This window comes from Podarcis raffonei, chromosome 1 (genome assembly GCF_027172205.1).
Source record: "Podarcis raffonei isolate rPodRaf1 chromosome 1, rPodRaf1.pri, whole genome shotgun sequence".
Classification (NCBI taxonomy): domain Eukaryota; kingdom Metazoa; phylum Chordata; class Lepidosauria; order Squamata; family Lacertidae; genus Podarcis; species Podarcis raffonei.
In genome coordinates this window covers 29,848,837-29,867,149 of record NC_070602.1, presented here as the reverse complement: position 1 = coordinate 29,867,149, position 18,313 = coordinate 29,848,837, and the positions used below count along the sequence as shown (strand labels likewise).

At 46.7% G+C, this 18,313-nt stretch overlaps 1 protein-coding gene across 2 annotated transcripts; it reads right to left on the bottom strand.

The window, feature by feature from the left end:
• Positions 1 to 2,856: 2,856 nt before the first annotated feature.
• ZDHHC22 (zinc finger DHHC-type palmitoyltransferase 22) lies at positions 2,857 to 16,410 on the bottom strand. 2 transcript variants are annotated; one of them, XM_053378668.1, is made up of 4 exons: positions 15,981 to 16,410; positions 14,270 to 14,851; positions 3,539 to 3,821; positions 2,857 to 3,087 (listed from the first exon to the last, which is right to left on the bottom strand). In XM_053378668.1, exons 2-3 carry the CDS (start codon positions 14,835 to 14,837, stop codon positions 3,556 to 3,558), a joined length of 834 nt encoding a protein of 277 aa, XP_053234643.1. In that variant the 5' UTR covers positions 14,838 to 14,851; positions 15,981 to 16,410; the 3' UTR covers positions 2,857 to 3,087; positions 3,539 to 3,555. The 2 variants fall into 2 exon arrangements, with proteins under 2 accessions (XP_053234643.1, XP_053234636.1); XM_053378661.1 differs by having other exon boundaries at positions 2,857 to 3,821; positions 16,321 to 16,400.
• Between the last annotated feature and the right edge of the window lie 1,903 nt (positions 16,411 to 18,313).

Sequence of the window (18,313 nt, the reverse complement as noted above, 5' to 3'; positions counted from 1 at the left end):
GGCTCTAAGACATTCTTCCCCAACTTGGTGCCCTCCAGATGTTTTGGACTATGTGGCTGGCTGTGTCTGATGGGAGTTGTAGCCCAAAACATTATGGGTGCCAGATTGGGGGAGGCTGTTTTAAGACAGAACAGGTTGGTGTGGCCCAAGAGGCAGTCATGATTAGAATAACAATATGGAACAGAGCTTGGCTGCGGAAGGATGATAAAAATAGAAATAAAAAAATGAGATTGAATGGTTTTCTTCCTTGAAATGTCTCTTATCGTCCATGTATGGTATGAACTCTTCACCCTATTAATCATGAAAGAATTATTTATTACAAAGTGCTAATTTGAGGGCCTGCCTTCAAGGGCTGCTACTTAGAGTCTTCCCTTCAATAATTCAGTTCACTATCTCACTTGCTCCCTGACACATGCAAAATTACATCTCATGCCCTCTTAAGTTGGAGACTGATGGGAGTTTTGAAGAAAGCTGAAAGTGGTGCAAGACGGGCATTGTTGCCCTGGGTGTACATACACATTTCATTGATCACAGTGAATTTTTTGTTTTTGTTTTTTTTGCAACACCACTAAAAAGCTGCAAAATGGGTTTACCAAAGGTGAAAAAGGAAGAGTACTGCTATAGCTACTAGCCAACCATTCCTGCTCTTCCTTTTGTCAGGCAGATTGCACATTAGTCGGCCAGAATGGGTAGCAGATATTTCCTTATGGAAGCAACTTCTTGAAAGAGCCAGCCCTGCCGTTAGACAGAGCTAGGAAGTTGCCCCAGGCAGCCGGTGCTGTGTGTCCTCAGGGTTAGCTTACTGGCCCATGGCGCAGTTGGTGATTCTGTTCCATCACCAGTGTTGAATAGGGAACTGTCAGTTTTGGCTCTCTTCATTTCTCATTTTACCCATCTTAAACTGACTTCTCCACATTTGGAAGCAATTTGCAAAATCATCAGCATTTTAGTGCAAACTCTCTTAACACGCTTTTATAAGCAACTTTGATTAATGTACACATTTGGACAATCACTTTCCCCCAACATAATGCATTTGTGCACATTATTTTTGCCAATATCTTCATTTTTATGCATGTGTCTCCTAAAATATGCATTTTTGTAAACATTGGTTGAAGAACCAAAATTCAGATAAGTGCAAATTTCAAAGGATAGCTTTGTGTATCAGTTCACATATTGTTTTGGAAAGTGTGGATTTGAGAGATCCAGTTTTAAATGCATCCTGAATCAACTTTCTCCTCCATTCCTAATGTTGAAGTAAGATTCCATTGCCATTTTAGTTGGCTTTTGTACATGGAATGGGGGAGGGCTGGCTACAGATAGAAGTACATAGACTATGCTTCCTTCATTCCAACATAAGCATGATGGAAAAGAAACCCCTGTTAATTCTCAGACACAACTCACTTTTCAAATAAGTCCCTCCACCTACACCACCCCATTCTTCTCCAGCCTCTGCTCATTCACTCCCCTCTCTCACATACGCAACAATGCAGTCTTAGGGTACTCCTCCATGTGAGAGGTCCCTTGAGAAGGCAGGAGCCCATAGCCCAGTGACAAAGCACGCAGCTTTGGTGCTGAAGGTCCTAGGTTCAGCCCCTGCCATCTCCAATTAAATGGGTGGGTAAACTTTGGGGTGGGGGTGTCAAAGGCTGCGTTCCATCAGAAGAAAGTGACAGGGACACTTACTGGTGGTGAGAGGTTGGGCCAAAGCAAAAGGGGGGGGGACATCGCTACTTTCTCCCTTTCACCCATCCCTCCATTTGCACTCACACATCTGTCCATCATCCAGTAACACTCATCCCCTCATTTTCTGAGCATGTACACAACTTACATGATCATGTACACAATGGGGTCATTTCCACCTGCTGCATTTTCAAGTCACATGTTTACATCGCCTTACACACCATTTCCAGGCTTGTTTTCCCACACCTGCAAACCTTCCGAACTCCTATTCAAGGAAGCCAAGCTCTGCACATGTGCTGTCCTCTGCGCATGTGCAACGGATGGCTGAAGTGCAACGCATCTCTGCTTAACTGCGACTTACGTTTTCAAATTGGAAGGAAGCTGGTCTGAGGGGAAAGGCATTAAACGGCAGAAACTACAGGATGCATATGGACTGTGGCTAACGGTGGTGTGCACTCAGCTTCGAACACCAGCAGTGAGAGTGCACAGGAGCCACAGTAATGTGCACACAACTTCCCTCTCATCATCTTTTCCTCTTAAAGAGGAGGTGGAGGGCCATTTGTTGGCACCAAGCTGTGGGTTGCCAACTTGTGAGTTAACGGATTGAGCTTAGAAAATCCTTCTTCTTCCAATCATGTAGAGCAGGGGTCAGCAACCTTTTTCAGCCGTGGGCCGGTCCACCGTCCCTCAGACCATGTGGTGGGCTGGACTATATTTTTTTTGGGGGGGTGAACGAATTCCTATGCCCCACAAATAACCCAGAGATGCATTTTAAATAAAAGGACACATTCTACTCATGTAAAAACATGCTGATTCCCAGACCGTCTGTGGGCCGGATTGAGAAGGCAATTGGGCAGCATCCAGCCCATGGGCCTGAGGTTGCCTCCTCCTGATGTAGAGCCCCTGTAAGTCAGACAATCGTGGGCTCAGTGGACCGGTGCTCTGCCTCAGTATAAGACAGTCCAGAACTTTAACGTCTTCATACATTCAGTCGTTCCATTCACATACGCTTGCCTGCTGTCCCTGTTGCCATCATTGTGCACAACCCTAATAAGCTTGTTTCCTCACCTTATTGGCAAGATGGGCTTTGAACAGCTCTATGTGTCAGGGATCAGGGCAAGTGGGTTGAAAAGGAACCTCATTCTCTAAAAAATAGAAAAATAAAAATCAGCCACCCTGGGCAGGCCACATGCTCAGGCTGTTAACCATCATTCCTGGATGTTGGAGTGGGGGGGGGGGAGCAACTAGGAAGTGGGCAGAGAAATGCTTGTCATCTCTGAAGTGTGCAGGCATATACCATCTGCCTCCCCAGCAGTTGTCAGTCCTTGCACCTTAAAGTGCTTCACCAACCACACTCTGCTGCTCTTGTGAAACCGGCTCCTTGCTACATTGGGGTCAGTTGAAAAACTGCAAAAAGAAGAAGCAGCAGCTTTCAAGTAACAGATTGGGCAAATCCCACAGGAGTCTCTGCTGTGCTTACAGCCTACTCAGAGCAACGCAGACTACCTTGAGATGGTGGGGTGTGTTGTTGTTGCTACTCCTACGGCAAGTTAAGCATGAAAGGCAAGGTGGGAAGGGAGAAGATTGTGAGAAGGGGCACAGTGAGAAAATGATTCAGAGTCCCAAGGGTGGGTCTGATGAACGCTTTTAGCAACCCAGAGATTACTGCTGTAGCTTCACATATAACATGGGCCACAATTTCCCCTTCTAAAATACAGAATCAGCCCAGCTTGCTTGATAGTTGCCTCCCTTCCTGTAGGTGGCAAGGCTGAGAAGTGGGGATGGAAAGAGAAGTGCCTCAAAGTGCTGCAACTCCATTATGGCCCACGCATGTGCATGTACGTGTGCACGTGCGCACCTGTGTGCCGGGCGGCGTCACTGCTCCTTCTGCCTGTGATAGTCACTTCCTACGTTGAGCACGGGGATGAGTAGTCCAAGCAGCCACCTCTTCCCAAAGACCTCTTCCAGGTTCTTCTTCCAAGGACGGGCTCGGGCCGCCACCCCCTTCCGCACCTGGTACCGCGTTTGCCCTCGCAAGATCAGCAGCATTTGGTGGCAGCAGAAGCCGGCGCAGGCGAGTCCGATCCCCAGCCAGAGGTATAGCATGAGGATGACAAACATCTCCGAGCTTAGCAGAGCTCCTGCAGACCCAAAGGGGAAGGAAAGAGAAAATGTTGGGAGATTTGGGACAGATAAAAGAAAGTACATCTTCACACGGTGCATCGTTTAGCTATGGAACTCACTGCCATGGGAGGAGACAGGGATGGCCACCATCTTGGATGGCTTTGAAATGGGATAGAATAAATTCCTTGAGGGTATCAAGGGCTACTAGCCATGATGACTATGCTCCAACTGTATGGTCAGAGGCATTGATGTTTCTGAATACCAACTGCAAGAAACTACAGGGAGGTAGATTGGTTCTGAACTCGGGTTCTGCTCGTGGGGTTTACCAGTTGGCCACTGTGAGAGCAGCATGCTGGACCACATGGGCCATTGGCCTGATCCAGCAGGCTTTCCTTATGTTCTAACATGGACATTCACTCATAGTGTGATGATATCTGTCCATCCTGGAACAGAGAAAATGGTTTGTCCACACGTATCATAGGGTGGTATATAAATTCAATAAGTAATATTATTAATAATAATAATACTTCTATACTGGAGGCAGTTGGCACAGTGCCCAAAGGAAGTTTGCTGTGAAAGTTTGTTGTGACATGTGCCAGGGCCTAGACCCTAGCAGAGAATTCATGGCTGCACCCCAAAGCTCCCCCTGCTTCTGCTGCCCCTCTCACCCTTCCATCACTCTTGCTAACTGCTCTCTCCAAGCCTGCAAGCAGTGCCAACAGCAAGAAGATGGAGCTGCAATCTGCACTGGCTTCACTCTATCCATGGGGCCCAGAAGACATGATGACAGTGACAAGGAGCAGGGTGTCCCTGGGGGGCATCTTGCCAGAGCTCCCTACCCCCTCCAAAACCCGAAGCCAAGATGGCTTGTTTGCAGTTAGTGGCTTAATCTGTAGCTAGTGCTTAGAAGCAGATTTTCAGCTGCCAAGAGCCAGAAGAAGCTCAATAGCATTTGCAGGCCCCAGGTAGAATCCTCAGCATCTCCTGGGATACTGGTCTGGGAATGTCCCTGGTCTGGACCTCTGAAGGGCTACTGCCAGTCAGTGTTGACAGAACTGAGCCAGGTAGGCCATTAGTTTCCCTCAGTATGAGGTAGGTTCTTCTGATTTCAGTTCTTCCACAGTACAGCAAGCAAAGGTGAAATGTGGCAAATGTAGAAGGTTACAGTTAAACAGAATCAAGGGGAGGAAGATGCAGAACTAAGGCTAGAACCATACTTTCTAGGGAATAAGCCTCACTGAACAAAGCAGGACCAACTTCCAAGTAGATTGGCATACATAAGATTGCACGGTTAAATAAATATTTCAGTTGTCTTTTTTCAGCAGCTCCCTAATTGCAGTATCGGGGGGGGGGGGAGTGTAGTTAAAATCCAACATTTCTTTAGAGTAGTTTACATTGTGGCTAATTCTTAGTGACAGGGTCAAAATGGAAAATTCTGCAGAATATAAACAACATCCCAGTCATTAGTCTAAATGTCAGGAGATAAGATAAAACAATGCACCAAAATGAGCCTTCTAGGAAGAATTCGAGTAGGAAATGTGTTGTCATATGACTTGGAGAGCAGGAGCTTCATCCCATATGAAGCTGTAAGAAAGCAGGAGGCTTTCGAAGTTATTGTGCTTAATTCCTCTCTTTGGGAATCAACCATGTTGTCAGATGTGCCAAACATTGACAGTTTGAGGTTGATATATTAATCCTACCCCTCCTATGTATGCAGGCTAGACCAGAGGCTTCTGCCAGGATTGGATCTAGAGACATTTGGCACATGTAATATTGGACCATTGGGACGTTAGCCAAAAGAAATGGACCTTTGTTGCCTGCTCTGGCTCTAGAAGTCAGCAGTTAACTGATCTTTCCCATCTGCTTATATTCTCTGCATTCCTAACCAGCCTCACCAGAACAGCTTCATTATAAACCTAACACTTTGCACTGAACCCAGGCAACCTTATTCCTGACCTTTGTTTATTGCCTACACAGGCTTCCTTCTTTAATAACGCAACTCTTCTTTCAGTTCTCCAGGGGCACTCTGCTGCTGTCCTGTAAGCTGTGGTTCTCCTACTAGGGGATTTCAAGGAGAGGCTCCTGTTCAGAAATACTGAATTGGAACTTACTGAGAATTTTGATTCTGTCTGGGAATACCTGAATAGGGGTGAAAGTGGTGCAGCAATAAATCGGCTAGCACATTTGCAAAGCTAAGCAGGATCCAGTAAGGTTTCAAATTGGATGGGAGACCATGTGTTGAGATTCCTACATTGCAGAGGGTTGGACTAGGTGACTCTCAGGGTCCCTTCCAGCTCTATGGTTTTTTGTCTTGTTGTCGATCAGAGGTTTTCAACCTTTTTAAGTCTGCAGCTCCCTTAACCAACTACTTTCTTACTGTGGCACCCCTGTGGGACTCAGGAGCCCAGTTGTGTAACCCCTTGCCTCACCCTTTTTTGAACACCCTTCCTTGTGGAGTGTTCCCTCCGGGCAGCTGCTTCTGCCATCCCTGGTCTCTGAGCTGCCCCCCACCCCAAAGAGAGGTGCCTTCCAGAGGCGCCATTCACCTTCAGAGCTTATATCCAAGGCTGCTGCAATAAACAGTAGTGCAAGCCTTTGGGAGGCAGAGACGAGAGGGCACATCAGAGGAAGGAGGGAAAGAAAGAGAGACAAAGGCCAATGTTGCCTGCAGCACCCCTGACCATCATTCAAAGCACCCCAGGGTGCCACGGCACACAAGCTGAAAACCACTGCTGGAGATGTTTATTGACTTAGCAATTCTAGGTTGATTATGTTAATTACTGTGGCTATGAATAGTCACTGTATTTATTCTGCATGCATCTAAGCTTTAACTCAGACTTTACTTTTTACCTGTCACAATCATTTGAATTCACAGTTTACGTACAATTCCCCCCTTCCCTGTACCTAATACCTTATATCTTATAAGGATGAAATGGGCTGGCTCCACAAACATTTATGCCACAAGAAATCTGTTAGTCTTTTAAGGTGCCATGAGCTTTTATTATGTTCTCTTTTTGAGCTACAAACTAACACAGATACCTCGCTGGAATAGATAGAATCAGGACAGTGCCAATTTGTGTCACTCTCTTCCCCCCCGCCCCAAACCCTTGAATATATTTACTTTGATCAAGAAATACATTCACCTTCCTCAAAAGAAAAGCTGGTTTAATCTTTTCATTTGTCATTTATCATGTGAATTCATTCAGAAGCCCCAGAAAGCTAGTCACATCTCAATCCTGTTGAACTTAATGGGCTAAATTAGGGTGCTGACACACATTGCTCAAATTGACCACAGCCACAGGAAACCAGAAGTACGACGACAGGAAGCCTCTTGGTGCAAGACGAGAAGCCTTCGCTCATTGTACCCTCAAGGGCATTGGCCCCTTGTCATAATTCCAGATCCTAGTTCTTATCTTTAAAGCAGGACTGAGGAACTTCTGGCTCTGGCTGTAGTTGAACTGCAACTTCCATCAACCCCAATCATTGGCCATGCTGGTTGGGGTTGCTAAGAATTAAACAACATATGGAAGGCCACAAGTTCTCCATGCCTGCTTTAAAATGGCTTAGGACTACAAACCTAAAAACAACAACCCACCCCTGCAGTAAATCTGCCTGCTCTAAGAGATCCACTAATGAGGCCCTCTAGTATATCTCTTTATCTTCCAAGGTTTGCACGGTGAGGATCAGAGAACATTGTAACATTGCGACAGAACTGAACTTTAAGAAAAGATCTTTAGCCAGCTGAAACATCAGACTTGGCGTTTAACTACAATGTTCTATGTTCAAGTTATTTGAACATTTATGTTCAATATTTTGTTTTCCTTGCTGCTTTAGAAGTGTGTTTTATTTGACCTTTGTCTGTAATGTTTTGATTCTCTGTCATTCTTTATTTGATGCTTTAAGTTAAATTGTAAGGCGTTTAAAATATATTTAAACGATTTCAATGAAATAAACAATCTTGTAAAGAAGGGCCAGTGGAGCAGCTTAAATGTATGTAACCAAGCAGGGTAATAACACAGACATCCTGGCACTGAATGCCTGTAATAGGAGAAAAACCCATTCTTTTGATTTACGCCATGGATGATCATGATTAAATTATTGATAGTTAATGAGTTTCATATTGTGTGTTACCAATAATGGTGCTACCGCTAGGTATTCCCCCTTACTTTAATGGTATGAAAATTGGAGGAAAATAATGGTTTGTTTTAAAATATTATATAATGTCTATGGAGAAGAAAATTGGACCCAGACTATTAGCTAGTTTTAATAGCTTCAGTGACTCATAGAACTATGTAACAAACTCATTTCTCCAAATAGCCTAAGAAGCATCCCAAACAGCTGGATAATTAGGCAGTGGGTTAAACAGGAATGCATTTACCTGTACTTAAATTGCATCAGGGATACTCAGAAAACATGTACAAAACTCAAATATATCAGGAGAATTGAATAAAATGGACGGACATGACCAAGAGTTCTACTATGCAATCCTTGATGCTGTTTAAAGAGTTTATCAAGGTATTTATATAATGATCAAACCTCAGCAAGTAATTCCTTCAGGGTTCTGTTAAAGACATTTGTAATGTTACTGTCTCAGCTTGAAGGAGATATTGCCAAGAGGTCGGTAGGAAAGATCAGAATTATTCTCATCCAAGCAACAGAGAGAACCATACTAAGCAAAGCATAGCCAAATCACAATTCTTCTGGTCTCATTAGGAAAGCTAATTTCCTGGTGAGACCAGAAGGGTTATGGCTTGGTTGTTCTAGTGTTCTAGGTACAGTGGTACCTCGGTTTAAGAACAGTCCTGTTTACGAACGATTCAATTTATGAACTCCACAAAACCAGAAGTAGTGTTCCAGTTTGTGAAATTTACCTCGGTCTACAAACGGAAACCAAACAGTGGCAGGGCACCGGCGGCGAGAGGCCTCATTAGGGAAAGCGTGCCTCAGTTTAAGAATGGATTTGGTTTAAGAACGGACTTCCAGAACGGATTAAGTTCGTAAACCGAGGTACCACTGTATAAGATACTCAGTGAGTCCTCCAGTTCCCATTGGCCTCTTATCAAAGCAATGGGCATAGCAGTTCTTTCAAAATAAACCCCAGATTCTTATGAGTTCCTAGATGGGTCAAATGTAACATTAGCTTGACATAAGAAATAATAATAATAATAATAATAATAATAATAATAATAATAATAATAATAATAATAATAATTCCCATCTTTTCTCCACCTCCTTTAGTGCTTTGATGGCTCAGACTACTACTACTACTACTACTACTACTATTATTATTAAAATTTGTATACCACCCTTCATCTGTAGATCTCAGAGCAGTCCACAACGTAAAATACATTCTTATAAAAAACACACAAAATGCATAATAAAAATAAGAGCAAAAACAAGCCAACAATCCCTCAATCATTATTAAAGTGTAGTAAAATGCAGAGTGTGGGGAGAGAAATTCAAGCAGGAAGGGACAAACAACAGGCTAGGTAGTGCAGCCAGGAATTTAAGCTGTGCTTAACTTAAGCATGTGGCTGGCTGTGCTGGGGCTGAGAGAGACCCATAGAGAAGCCGCAGCAAATTGCATCCCACACCCTCATTCTTCTTCCTTCTCCTCCACCTCACCAGAAAGGGGCAACATCTAATTCATCAGCCTATTTCCAACAGGAGCCAGCTCAACGTGAACAATGGGAACTCTGCATAAAGAGTGTGATGGCAGTAGCTCTCCACTGCTGATTTTCTTCTACATCTCACATTAAGGGCTATATTGCTTCTGAACATGACCCCTATTCAGAAGTTCTTAAACTGGATCCATGGACAGGCAGCGGCTCCATGCTCATGGGGAGAACTGTAAGAGTGGAATCCAATTAACCTTTACTCAGAACAGGCCATTTAAATTAATGGACCTAACCTAACCTTGTTCATTAATTTCAGTGGGTCTACTCTAAGTGCTCTATGGGGAGCCGGCTTCAGGCACCAGGCCCATTGGCAGACCAATGCTGCAAACAGTGACAGGAAGGCTGGCAACAACCAACCTTGCCATGTGGAAATCCCTTGCAGACGACCGCAGTGCCTGGAGACCGACAGTCAGGTCATGTATCTATAGCAGTGACGAGAAGAGGAATGGCTTGCTAGGAGGAGCGCAGAGAGAAGAAGCATCTGCAGCAGCACAACTGGACACCTTCATCTGCCCCACCTGCAGCAAAACATGTCTCTCCAGTATCGGTCTCTACAGCCACAGCAGGCTCTGCAACCTTCCAGCAGCTTGACCACCCCCAAAGACACACTCCTGCATTGTCTCCCAAGGTAGAGGGATGTCAACAACTCTGAATAAGTTAGTTGCATACCATCCTAAGTGCGTTCAGCCAAACACATTTGCAATCAGCATTTAGACCTCCTGTTGGGGTTATCACATGACTCTCACTGCCCATTCACAAATGCACGATGAGTAGCCATTGATAGACTTATTCTCCACGGTGACAAGGGTCGGGAAACTGCAGTCCTCCAGATGTTGTTCAACTCCAACTCCCATCAGCCCAGCCACCATGACCAATGGTCAAGGATGATGGGAGTTGTAGCCCAGCAACAGGTTCCTCACCCCTGCTTTTAGGAAACGGTCTAATCTTTACTTTAAAAGCCACTTAAGCTAATGGCCACCATCACTTTCTTTTATCTGCCCTGAGTTTGCTGCTCATCCATTTCATCAGTTAACTCTCCAATATGGCGGCGAGGGAGAAAGAGAGAGATTCTCTGCCACCACATTGTAGTGAATCCCCATGACAGCTTGTTACAGTATAAGGAGACGGTGGCAGCTGGTTATTCCAAGAGTCTTCTGTAAACTTGAAAGAGACGTTAAGGGGATCTGTTCAACATTGCTTTCTAAATGCAGTGTCATCCTTCCATCCTTGTCAGGTTCCATTAGTTGCAGGAAGGCATCATGAACACTAAATAGTGAAAGAGAGACCAGGCTCCTTTGGAAAGCAAAAAACCCCCCAAACAACAGACATATGTAATTTCTCTACTGTGAGATGGATTTGAAACCGTGGGAAGGGGGTCTGGAGGCAGACATTAATTGAACGCCTGTGCTATCTCCTTTCAATGCTCAGGCTGTAGCAGGAGATGTGCTGAGACATTTTCTCCCAGAAAAGGCTTCAAGCTTCATTTTAGGGGTCGTGTTTCTAACATTTGCAGAGGGAAAATTGTCAATTTCTTTGTTCCCGCTTCTAATTGAAATTCTCCCGGAAGCCACTTACTTAAAAACACATATGGTTTCTTAATCTCCTTCTTGAAGCAAGCAGATACAGTAAAACAGCTGAAGTTGTTGTTTTGATTATTCCTTCTGAGCAAAGTTTGCAAAAGCTTTGAAGCAGGCAAGCTAACTCAGCTCCCCCACATTTCACCACCTGAATGTCTTTATTTTCTTCCAGATGGACATGAGGTGATATGCTGACAACACTATTGCTGTAATCTAATCATGTCAGAAATAGAATTTAAATTCAGTTGTGGGTTTTAGAGCATTGAAATCTAGGAACCAAATGTTTTCCCTTTGCTGGCTTTTTAGGCTGGTGTTTATAATGATTCGGTGCTGCTCCATTTCTATGCTATCTTGAATCTGTTTTATGTTGGGTCCTGAGTTTTTATGTCATTTGTATTGAGATTGTTTTATTGATTGCATTGCATTTGTGTATTCTATTGATTTTTGTAAACTGCCCGGAGGACAGTTGAATGGGAGGTCTAGAAATGGGAAGGCTGCCTGAATGAATTAATGAATGCTGAAGCACGATGATGATTTTGCATACCAATCCAATTTTGAAATCCATTCCAGGCCACCTAAGGTGTAACACCTCTGGCCATAGTTGCTCATTTCAGGAAGGTTATTTTGTGATGGAAGCACCTATATAGCATGAAACGATTCCATCTTTTCCCACTTCAGGCTGTTTCCTATCTGAAGATGGGGAAACCCATTCAGATGGGTGGGGTAAAAAGAATATTATTATTATTATTATTATTATTATTATTATTATTATTATATTTATTTGGGGCACAGCGCCACAGGGGAAAGGGAAGATGGTAGCCCATGGCAGAATTTTTCTCTCTTCATTCACCCTTCATGTTATTAAGCCCTTGGTGGTGATACATCAATGCCTTAAAATAAAACAACCCCATAAATCATGCAAGTAGGTTGTTCAGATTGAGAATGCATGGCGGGGCTTCCTGTAACAGGACTATCGTGGGGCAGCACTTCTACAACAAAGAGAGCTACTCTTTATCACCATTTAGTTTTATTTTATTTGTTACATATATATTCCCACCTTTCTTCCATTTTGCAGCTCACATTGGAACTCATGCCTTAGCTCACGGGAGGACTGCTAGGGAATCGGCGATGGAATCAAGGAATCGCAACAAAGCACCTGACTGCAGTGGCCCTTCCTCTTCTTCTCCCTTTCCAGTTTATAAAAGCTGGGCAGAGTCCAAACATCAGAATGAATTTGGCAAGCTGTCAGCTTAAGAAATTGATCCAACATTATTTAAAAAAACAAACAAACAACCCCACTCTTCTCAGACACCACCTTAAAATAATATTGCAATGAAGGTCTACCTTCACACTACCATCTGTAGTAAACTGGTGTTTGTGTGCTTATCAGCCATACAAATTTATCCTTTTATCTAAGGAACAAACTGGGTTCATTTAGCCTCAGTCATTATAAACAATAAAGAACAGACTAGAGTCAACAAGCCCGTGGATTATCTCAAAGCCAATATATACACCCCTGACCTTTTCCCAATCCTTCCCTGGTTGTACAATGTTAGCAGCAGGAAGGGATATTAACGCTTCCTTGTAAGTTGTTCAGTCTATAAACTCTGGAAACACAATCCATTCAGACAGCAAGCCTGTTGGGTGGGAAAAATCACTTTCTGAACTGACTCCATCTGTGTGTGTGTGTGTGTGCCCACGACCCCAACCCTACCATTAGGCAAAGTGAGGCAGCTACCTCAGGCAGCAGATCTTGGGTGTCAAAAAAGGGCAGCAACTTGTTATTTAAAGTGTTGTTGTTTTTTACCAGGATAGAGAAAAGTTACTTGTGAGATTTTCTGCTTCAGGGATCAGCATAACTTGACTGGCCTTGGGTACTGTTCATCTTAACTTGAGAGGTGGCATTTACTATTATGCCTCAGGCAGCAAAATGTATTGGGCTGGCTTTAGTGTGTGTGCTTCTCATTTTAATGATCTTTTGTATGGTTCTTGAATTTCAGAAGCGAGAGCAGTAGGGGTGGAAATTGACAAATACAAGGAGGGAAAACCAGAAACTGGGCACAAACGGAGGTGTGGAGAAAAAGAAAAACAGCATGATGATGAGGCCTGTTTGATCTTGGCCAGAAAGGTCAGAATCTGAATCACATTTCAAATTCAGTCAGCAAAGCACTTGCAAGTGGGATGTAGCAGGGTGCCTCACATCAATTCTGTTTTTTGTCTACCTCCACTAGGAGACAATGACAGTGCAATCCTATGCATGCTTATTCAGCAATGGGACTTACACCTAGCAAGTGTGTTTAGAGTAGCAGCTTAGCAGTGCAATCCTATGCATGTTAATAAGGGCAGATCCACACCACACATTTAAAGCACATCCAATGCCCATTTAAAGCACAGGACTTCCCACAGAGAATCACAAGAACTGTGGTTTACTGCTAACAGAACTACAGTTCTTAATACCCTTTGCCGAGTACAGTTCTTAGCCATTTGCTTTCGGTGCAAGCTGGATATGTTTTTAATGTGTGATGTTGATCTGAAGGTTCAATAGGACCGGCTCAATTAGGGTTGCTGCCTAAATGAAGTATTAAATTATTAACTGTATTAATTTTCTCCATAACGAGTTCCTGTCCTTTTCACAGGAACGGACATGATGTTCAGAGCAGGAGGAACCAAAGTCCAGGTGATAACCAATGAGTTTCTGAGAAAATAGGACTCTGGAAAAGGAACCTTTCTTGCAAGCCTCTACACTAACTTCCCTCGGTCACATAATACAAGAATGAAATGCTCCTTCCACTGTCTTCCAACATGTACAAAACCTTTCAGACAATGGCCTTGGGCTGGTCCACACTGAGTCACCCATAGGACATTGCAGGGTGCTTTTCTTGGAATCAATTCAATTATACATAGACAGCATTGGACGGTAGCCTGGAGCAGGCCCCAACCTTTGTGTATCAAGGTGGCCTTTGCACAGCACCCTGGCTTTTTTATTTGCTGGCTATTACAATAAGCAGCCCCAGCAATTAAAGCAAAAGATGGGTGAAGAAACATAGGAAACCCACATAGGCACAGACAGCCCCCTCCCCCGGGCTCCTGGCAATGCTGGAGGGACAGCTGTTGTGGGAAAGGAAGTCTTGTAAAGAAGGGTTGGCAGGGAGAGGGGGAGAGGGAAGGGAGCAACAGATCACCCCTTCTGCTAGAGGAGAAGACACTGACCTGAGAAGAACTGGCTGATGGACTGAGGCAGGAGAGTGAGGAATGCCAGTGGGTTGGCAAAGGAGGTGGAGAGCACAGTGGAAATGTAAGCCAGCCCTGCCACCAAGGAATCCAGGCAAGCCAAAGCAGTATACAGGCAGAACATGACGAAGTTCCTCATGTTCCTGCTCCCAATGCAGTTCCCTGTGAAGAAACAGTGGTGGTCATGCCTTTGGGTGACCCGGGCACACAGTCTACAGAAGTGAGTGTTGGGTAAGGCCGAGCCAGGGGGGCAGCTCCCATCGGGCCAGTCGGGGGCCACCCCATCGGCTCCTCCGACCCAGTTCAGGCCCTTGCTCAGGTCCTCGGGGGTGTTCTGGATCACCAGGATGTAGTTGCCCAACGCGTTGGCCGAGAGGAAGAGGAAGAGGGCGCCGTGCAGCAAAGCGGAGGAGCAGAAGAGCGGGGTGGCGGAAGGGTCTTTGAACATGCTGGGGATGAAGAGGAAGAGCTGGAGGACGAAGGTCACACAGGAGATGCACAGGAAGTAGGCAGGAGCGACCACATTGAGGAACCTGAGGACTAGCATTGTGGATTACATTCCTGCAACGGGGAGCAAGAGGAGAGAGCAAGTGGTCACCAGCCTAGCCTGTGGACTTGCACTTTCCCAGGCACACAAGGATTCCCCATTCGCCCCCCCCCCGCCGCTGGAGAAAAAGAAGCACCTCCTCACAGGTCTCCTTGGCTCTTTGTCCCTCCCAATCTGCTCCCTTCCCCAGTGGAATCTCTCACAAACACACCGCACACATTTCGCCTCCTAGCTCTGCTCAGCGGTGCACAGGAGGACAAACTCAAAGGTTCGCTCTCCATCGCTGAGCCTCAGGTCTGGCTCCAGGGCCCTGCCCCTGGCGGACAGCATTGCCACTGAGATGCCAGGGGCCGCAGTCCCTGGAGTGTCTCTCTCAGGTTGCCTGCCTCTTGCCTGCCTGCCTCTTGCCTGCCTGCCTGCCTGCCTGCCTGCCTGCCTGCCTGCCTGCCTGCCGGTTGCACCGCCACCCAGCTCTCTCTGCTCCTCGTGGCCCCCTGTTCTGGAAGGCTGCAAGACACCCTCGCCGGGGAGCGAGTCCCCTTCAACTCCGAAGAGGATTTGCGTGTGTGCTGAGCAGACCTACCGAGGCTCGCCCTACAATTCAGGAGTTCCTCTTCTTCCATGCAGGGCGCCGTTATTATTTTATTATGCGCTATTAATTAGATAGCGGGGAGGCGAGGATCCGGGTGGCGGTCCTAATCCGCTGCAATACGGATCAAAAACGATGCTCTAATTTCGCCTGGAAAGCCACAAATCCGCAGATTACCGCGGCGGCTGTTGCCCTGATATGGGCATCATCAGGAAATGCTCCAAACAGCTGCTTAAGTGCTGCCGGGCACCAGCCGCCAGCGGTGCGCCAGCAAGGAACTCTGTCTGAGGCTTTCAGCCTGTCTGGCATCGCTGCTCCGTCAAGGCGCATCGCAGAACGAAGCAAGGCGACATCCACTCCCCACGCAGCCACCCACTTAAGGAACGCGGGGGCTCCGACACCCAAACAGGGAGGTGTGCTACAAGTCTACCTCCCCCTCGCCACACACACATACACACACACCCCTTCACTTTCCCTCTCCACCCCGCCTTCCTCAACCAGCTCTCCACGCTTGGCTTTCTCTTCCAAAACAAATCCATGTACGACACACGTACTTCAAATGTGGGAGAACATTGCTAACAAGGCGCCCCGGCGCCCCAGCCTGTTCTCGAGGGGTCGCCCCTTGCCTCTGTCCATGGGGAAGGCGAACTTAGGCGCTGCCTTCGTTGCGGAGAGGCGAGGAACTCTGTCCGCTCCCCGGATCTGATGGTCGCCGCTGGGAACTTTTCTGTGCTCCAGCCCTGCGGGCGGGTGACTTGGCGAGGGACCTGCCAGGAGTCTCCACTTCCCCAGTCTGCTCCGTCTGGCTATCTGTCTGGCAAGGAGCGTGGAATTCACCTTGAAGTCCCCTTGCTCGCTGCCTGGATAGGTCCTCCCCGCCGTCCCCATATTTACCTGGAAGCCTGGAGCGGAGCGGAAGCTGCTGTTCCTTCAGCACCAGCCAGCCCTGTGCGCCGCGAAGCCCCCGGGCCAGCTGCTGCTCCCACCTCCCCGCCTGATCTCCCTCTCTCCACCCCCTCCAGCCGCCGCGGTGTGAACAGCAAAGGCGCTCGGAGAGTCCCCGTTAGCAGCACAGCCGCTACTACAGGCAGCCCACCCTCCCGCCCGGGCTCCGTGGGGAGCCCTCCTTTCCCCGACTTTCCTAGGGGAGCTGTCCGCCCCTTCCGCAACCCTGTCGGGGAAGCGCTTCGGGAGCTCGGCGGGGAGCTGTCCCTTCAGCACCACCAGCCTAGCAAGCCGCCTATGGAGCGGCGGGGGTGGGAAGAGAACTCTCAGGAAATCCGAAAGAGGTGCGCTCCCACCTGGAGTCCCTCCGGAGAGTGTCTCCTGCAGATGACCCGGTTCTCTGATCCTGAAAACTAAAGAAGGTAAGGAAGGAGAAGGAAGTTGTGCTCACTGCTCCCTCCTGGCGTGCCTTAAGAAGAGGAGCCCTGCTGGGTCAGACCACAGGTCCCGCTAGTTCAGAGCTTCCCACAGTGTCGAACCAGAAGCCTGTGGGATGCTTAAGAGCAAGGCATAAGGGCAACAATTGCCCACAGCATGTGGTATCCAGGGGCTTATTGCCCCTGAATCAGGAGCTTTCAGTTGGCTATTCTGGCGAAAGGCTGTGTTTCCCTGCAGGTGTGAGATGTGGAAATACCTTCCCAGTGTTGCCTCTCTTTAGCAACCCAAGGGATAGGTAACCTCTGCTGGTGCAAAAGAAATACGAGAAAGTTTGAGATGGCATTAGCCTATAATTTATGGTAAAAGCCAGCACCTCCCGAAGGTGTTTGGTGTGCATTGGACACGGGCTTCTGGAAACAATACATAGGTGGAAGGCTCGTTCATCCAGAATGTCTCATAGTGATCTTCAGTATCAATTGAGAGTCTTTCACTGGAGCAATCAACTCTTGTGTTACTTCCAGGCAATGGTGGCATATAAAAAGGCCCAGTTGGTGACTTCACAGCTGTGTGGCAATTCCCCCCTGCCATGGAGATCCACCAGAGCCAAGCATAAACATATTTCAGAAATTTTATAGAACCTTCCTGTTTGCCTTACTTTAGGGGTCACATACACCTTCAACCAAAGGTGAATAGATGACCTGTGAAGGTGGGAAGTGTCATGTTGGAAATGGAGCCACCCAGTGGCGTAGTGTGGGGGGTGCAGGGGGGGCGGCCGCCCCGGGCGCAACATCTGGGGGTTAGGGGGCGCAAATCCACGGGTTAGGGGGCGCAAATTACTTGCCTTGCCCCGGGTGCTGACAACCCACGCTACGCCACTGGAGCCACCGAATAAAAAAGCTCTGTGGTGTTTGGTGGTTTCCAATGTGCAAATTATCTGGGCTTGTAGGGAGCTGTGGAGCCAGGAGCCTGGCACAGTGCAGACTACTGTTGTCCAGGCAAAGCCCTAGTCTGATATGACTAGTATTTGCATTCATACAACATGTAGTCTGGCTCCACACTTAGAAGCATAGATCCTTCTGGACCTAGACCTCTGCAGTTTCTGATAAACACCTCTGGTTTATATGCACCTGGGAACTCTCCCAGATTGACTTGAAATGACCTAGGGATTATGAATATATGAAGCTACCTAATACGGATCAGAAAATTGTTCCATCTAGCCCAGCTTTTACTCTGATTGGCAGTAGCTCTCCAGGGTCTCACGAAGAGGTCTTCCCCTTCACATGCCATGTGATCCTTTTAGCAGAAGACACCAGGGACTGAACCTGGGACCATCTGCATGCAAAGCAGCCGAACCGTTGCAGCCTCTACTACAGAACCCTTAGGACCTCATCAACTGGGCTGATGTTTGCAAGATTTGTTATTGTTGAGAACTGACTGTTTAGTTTTGTGTGTTGTGTGTATGGGGGGGGGTTGCACATCTTCTCAATTCAGTATGTTGACATCT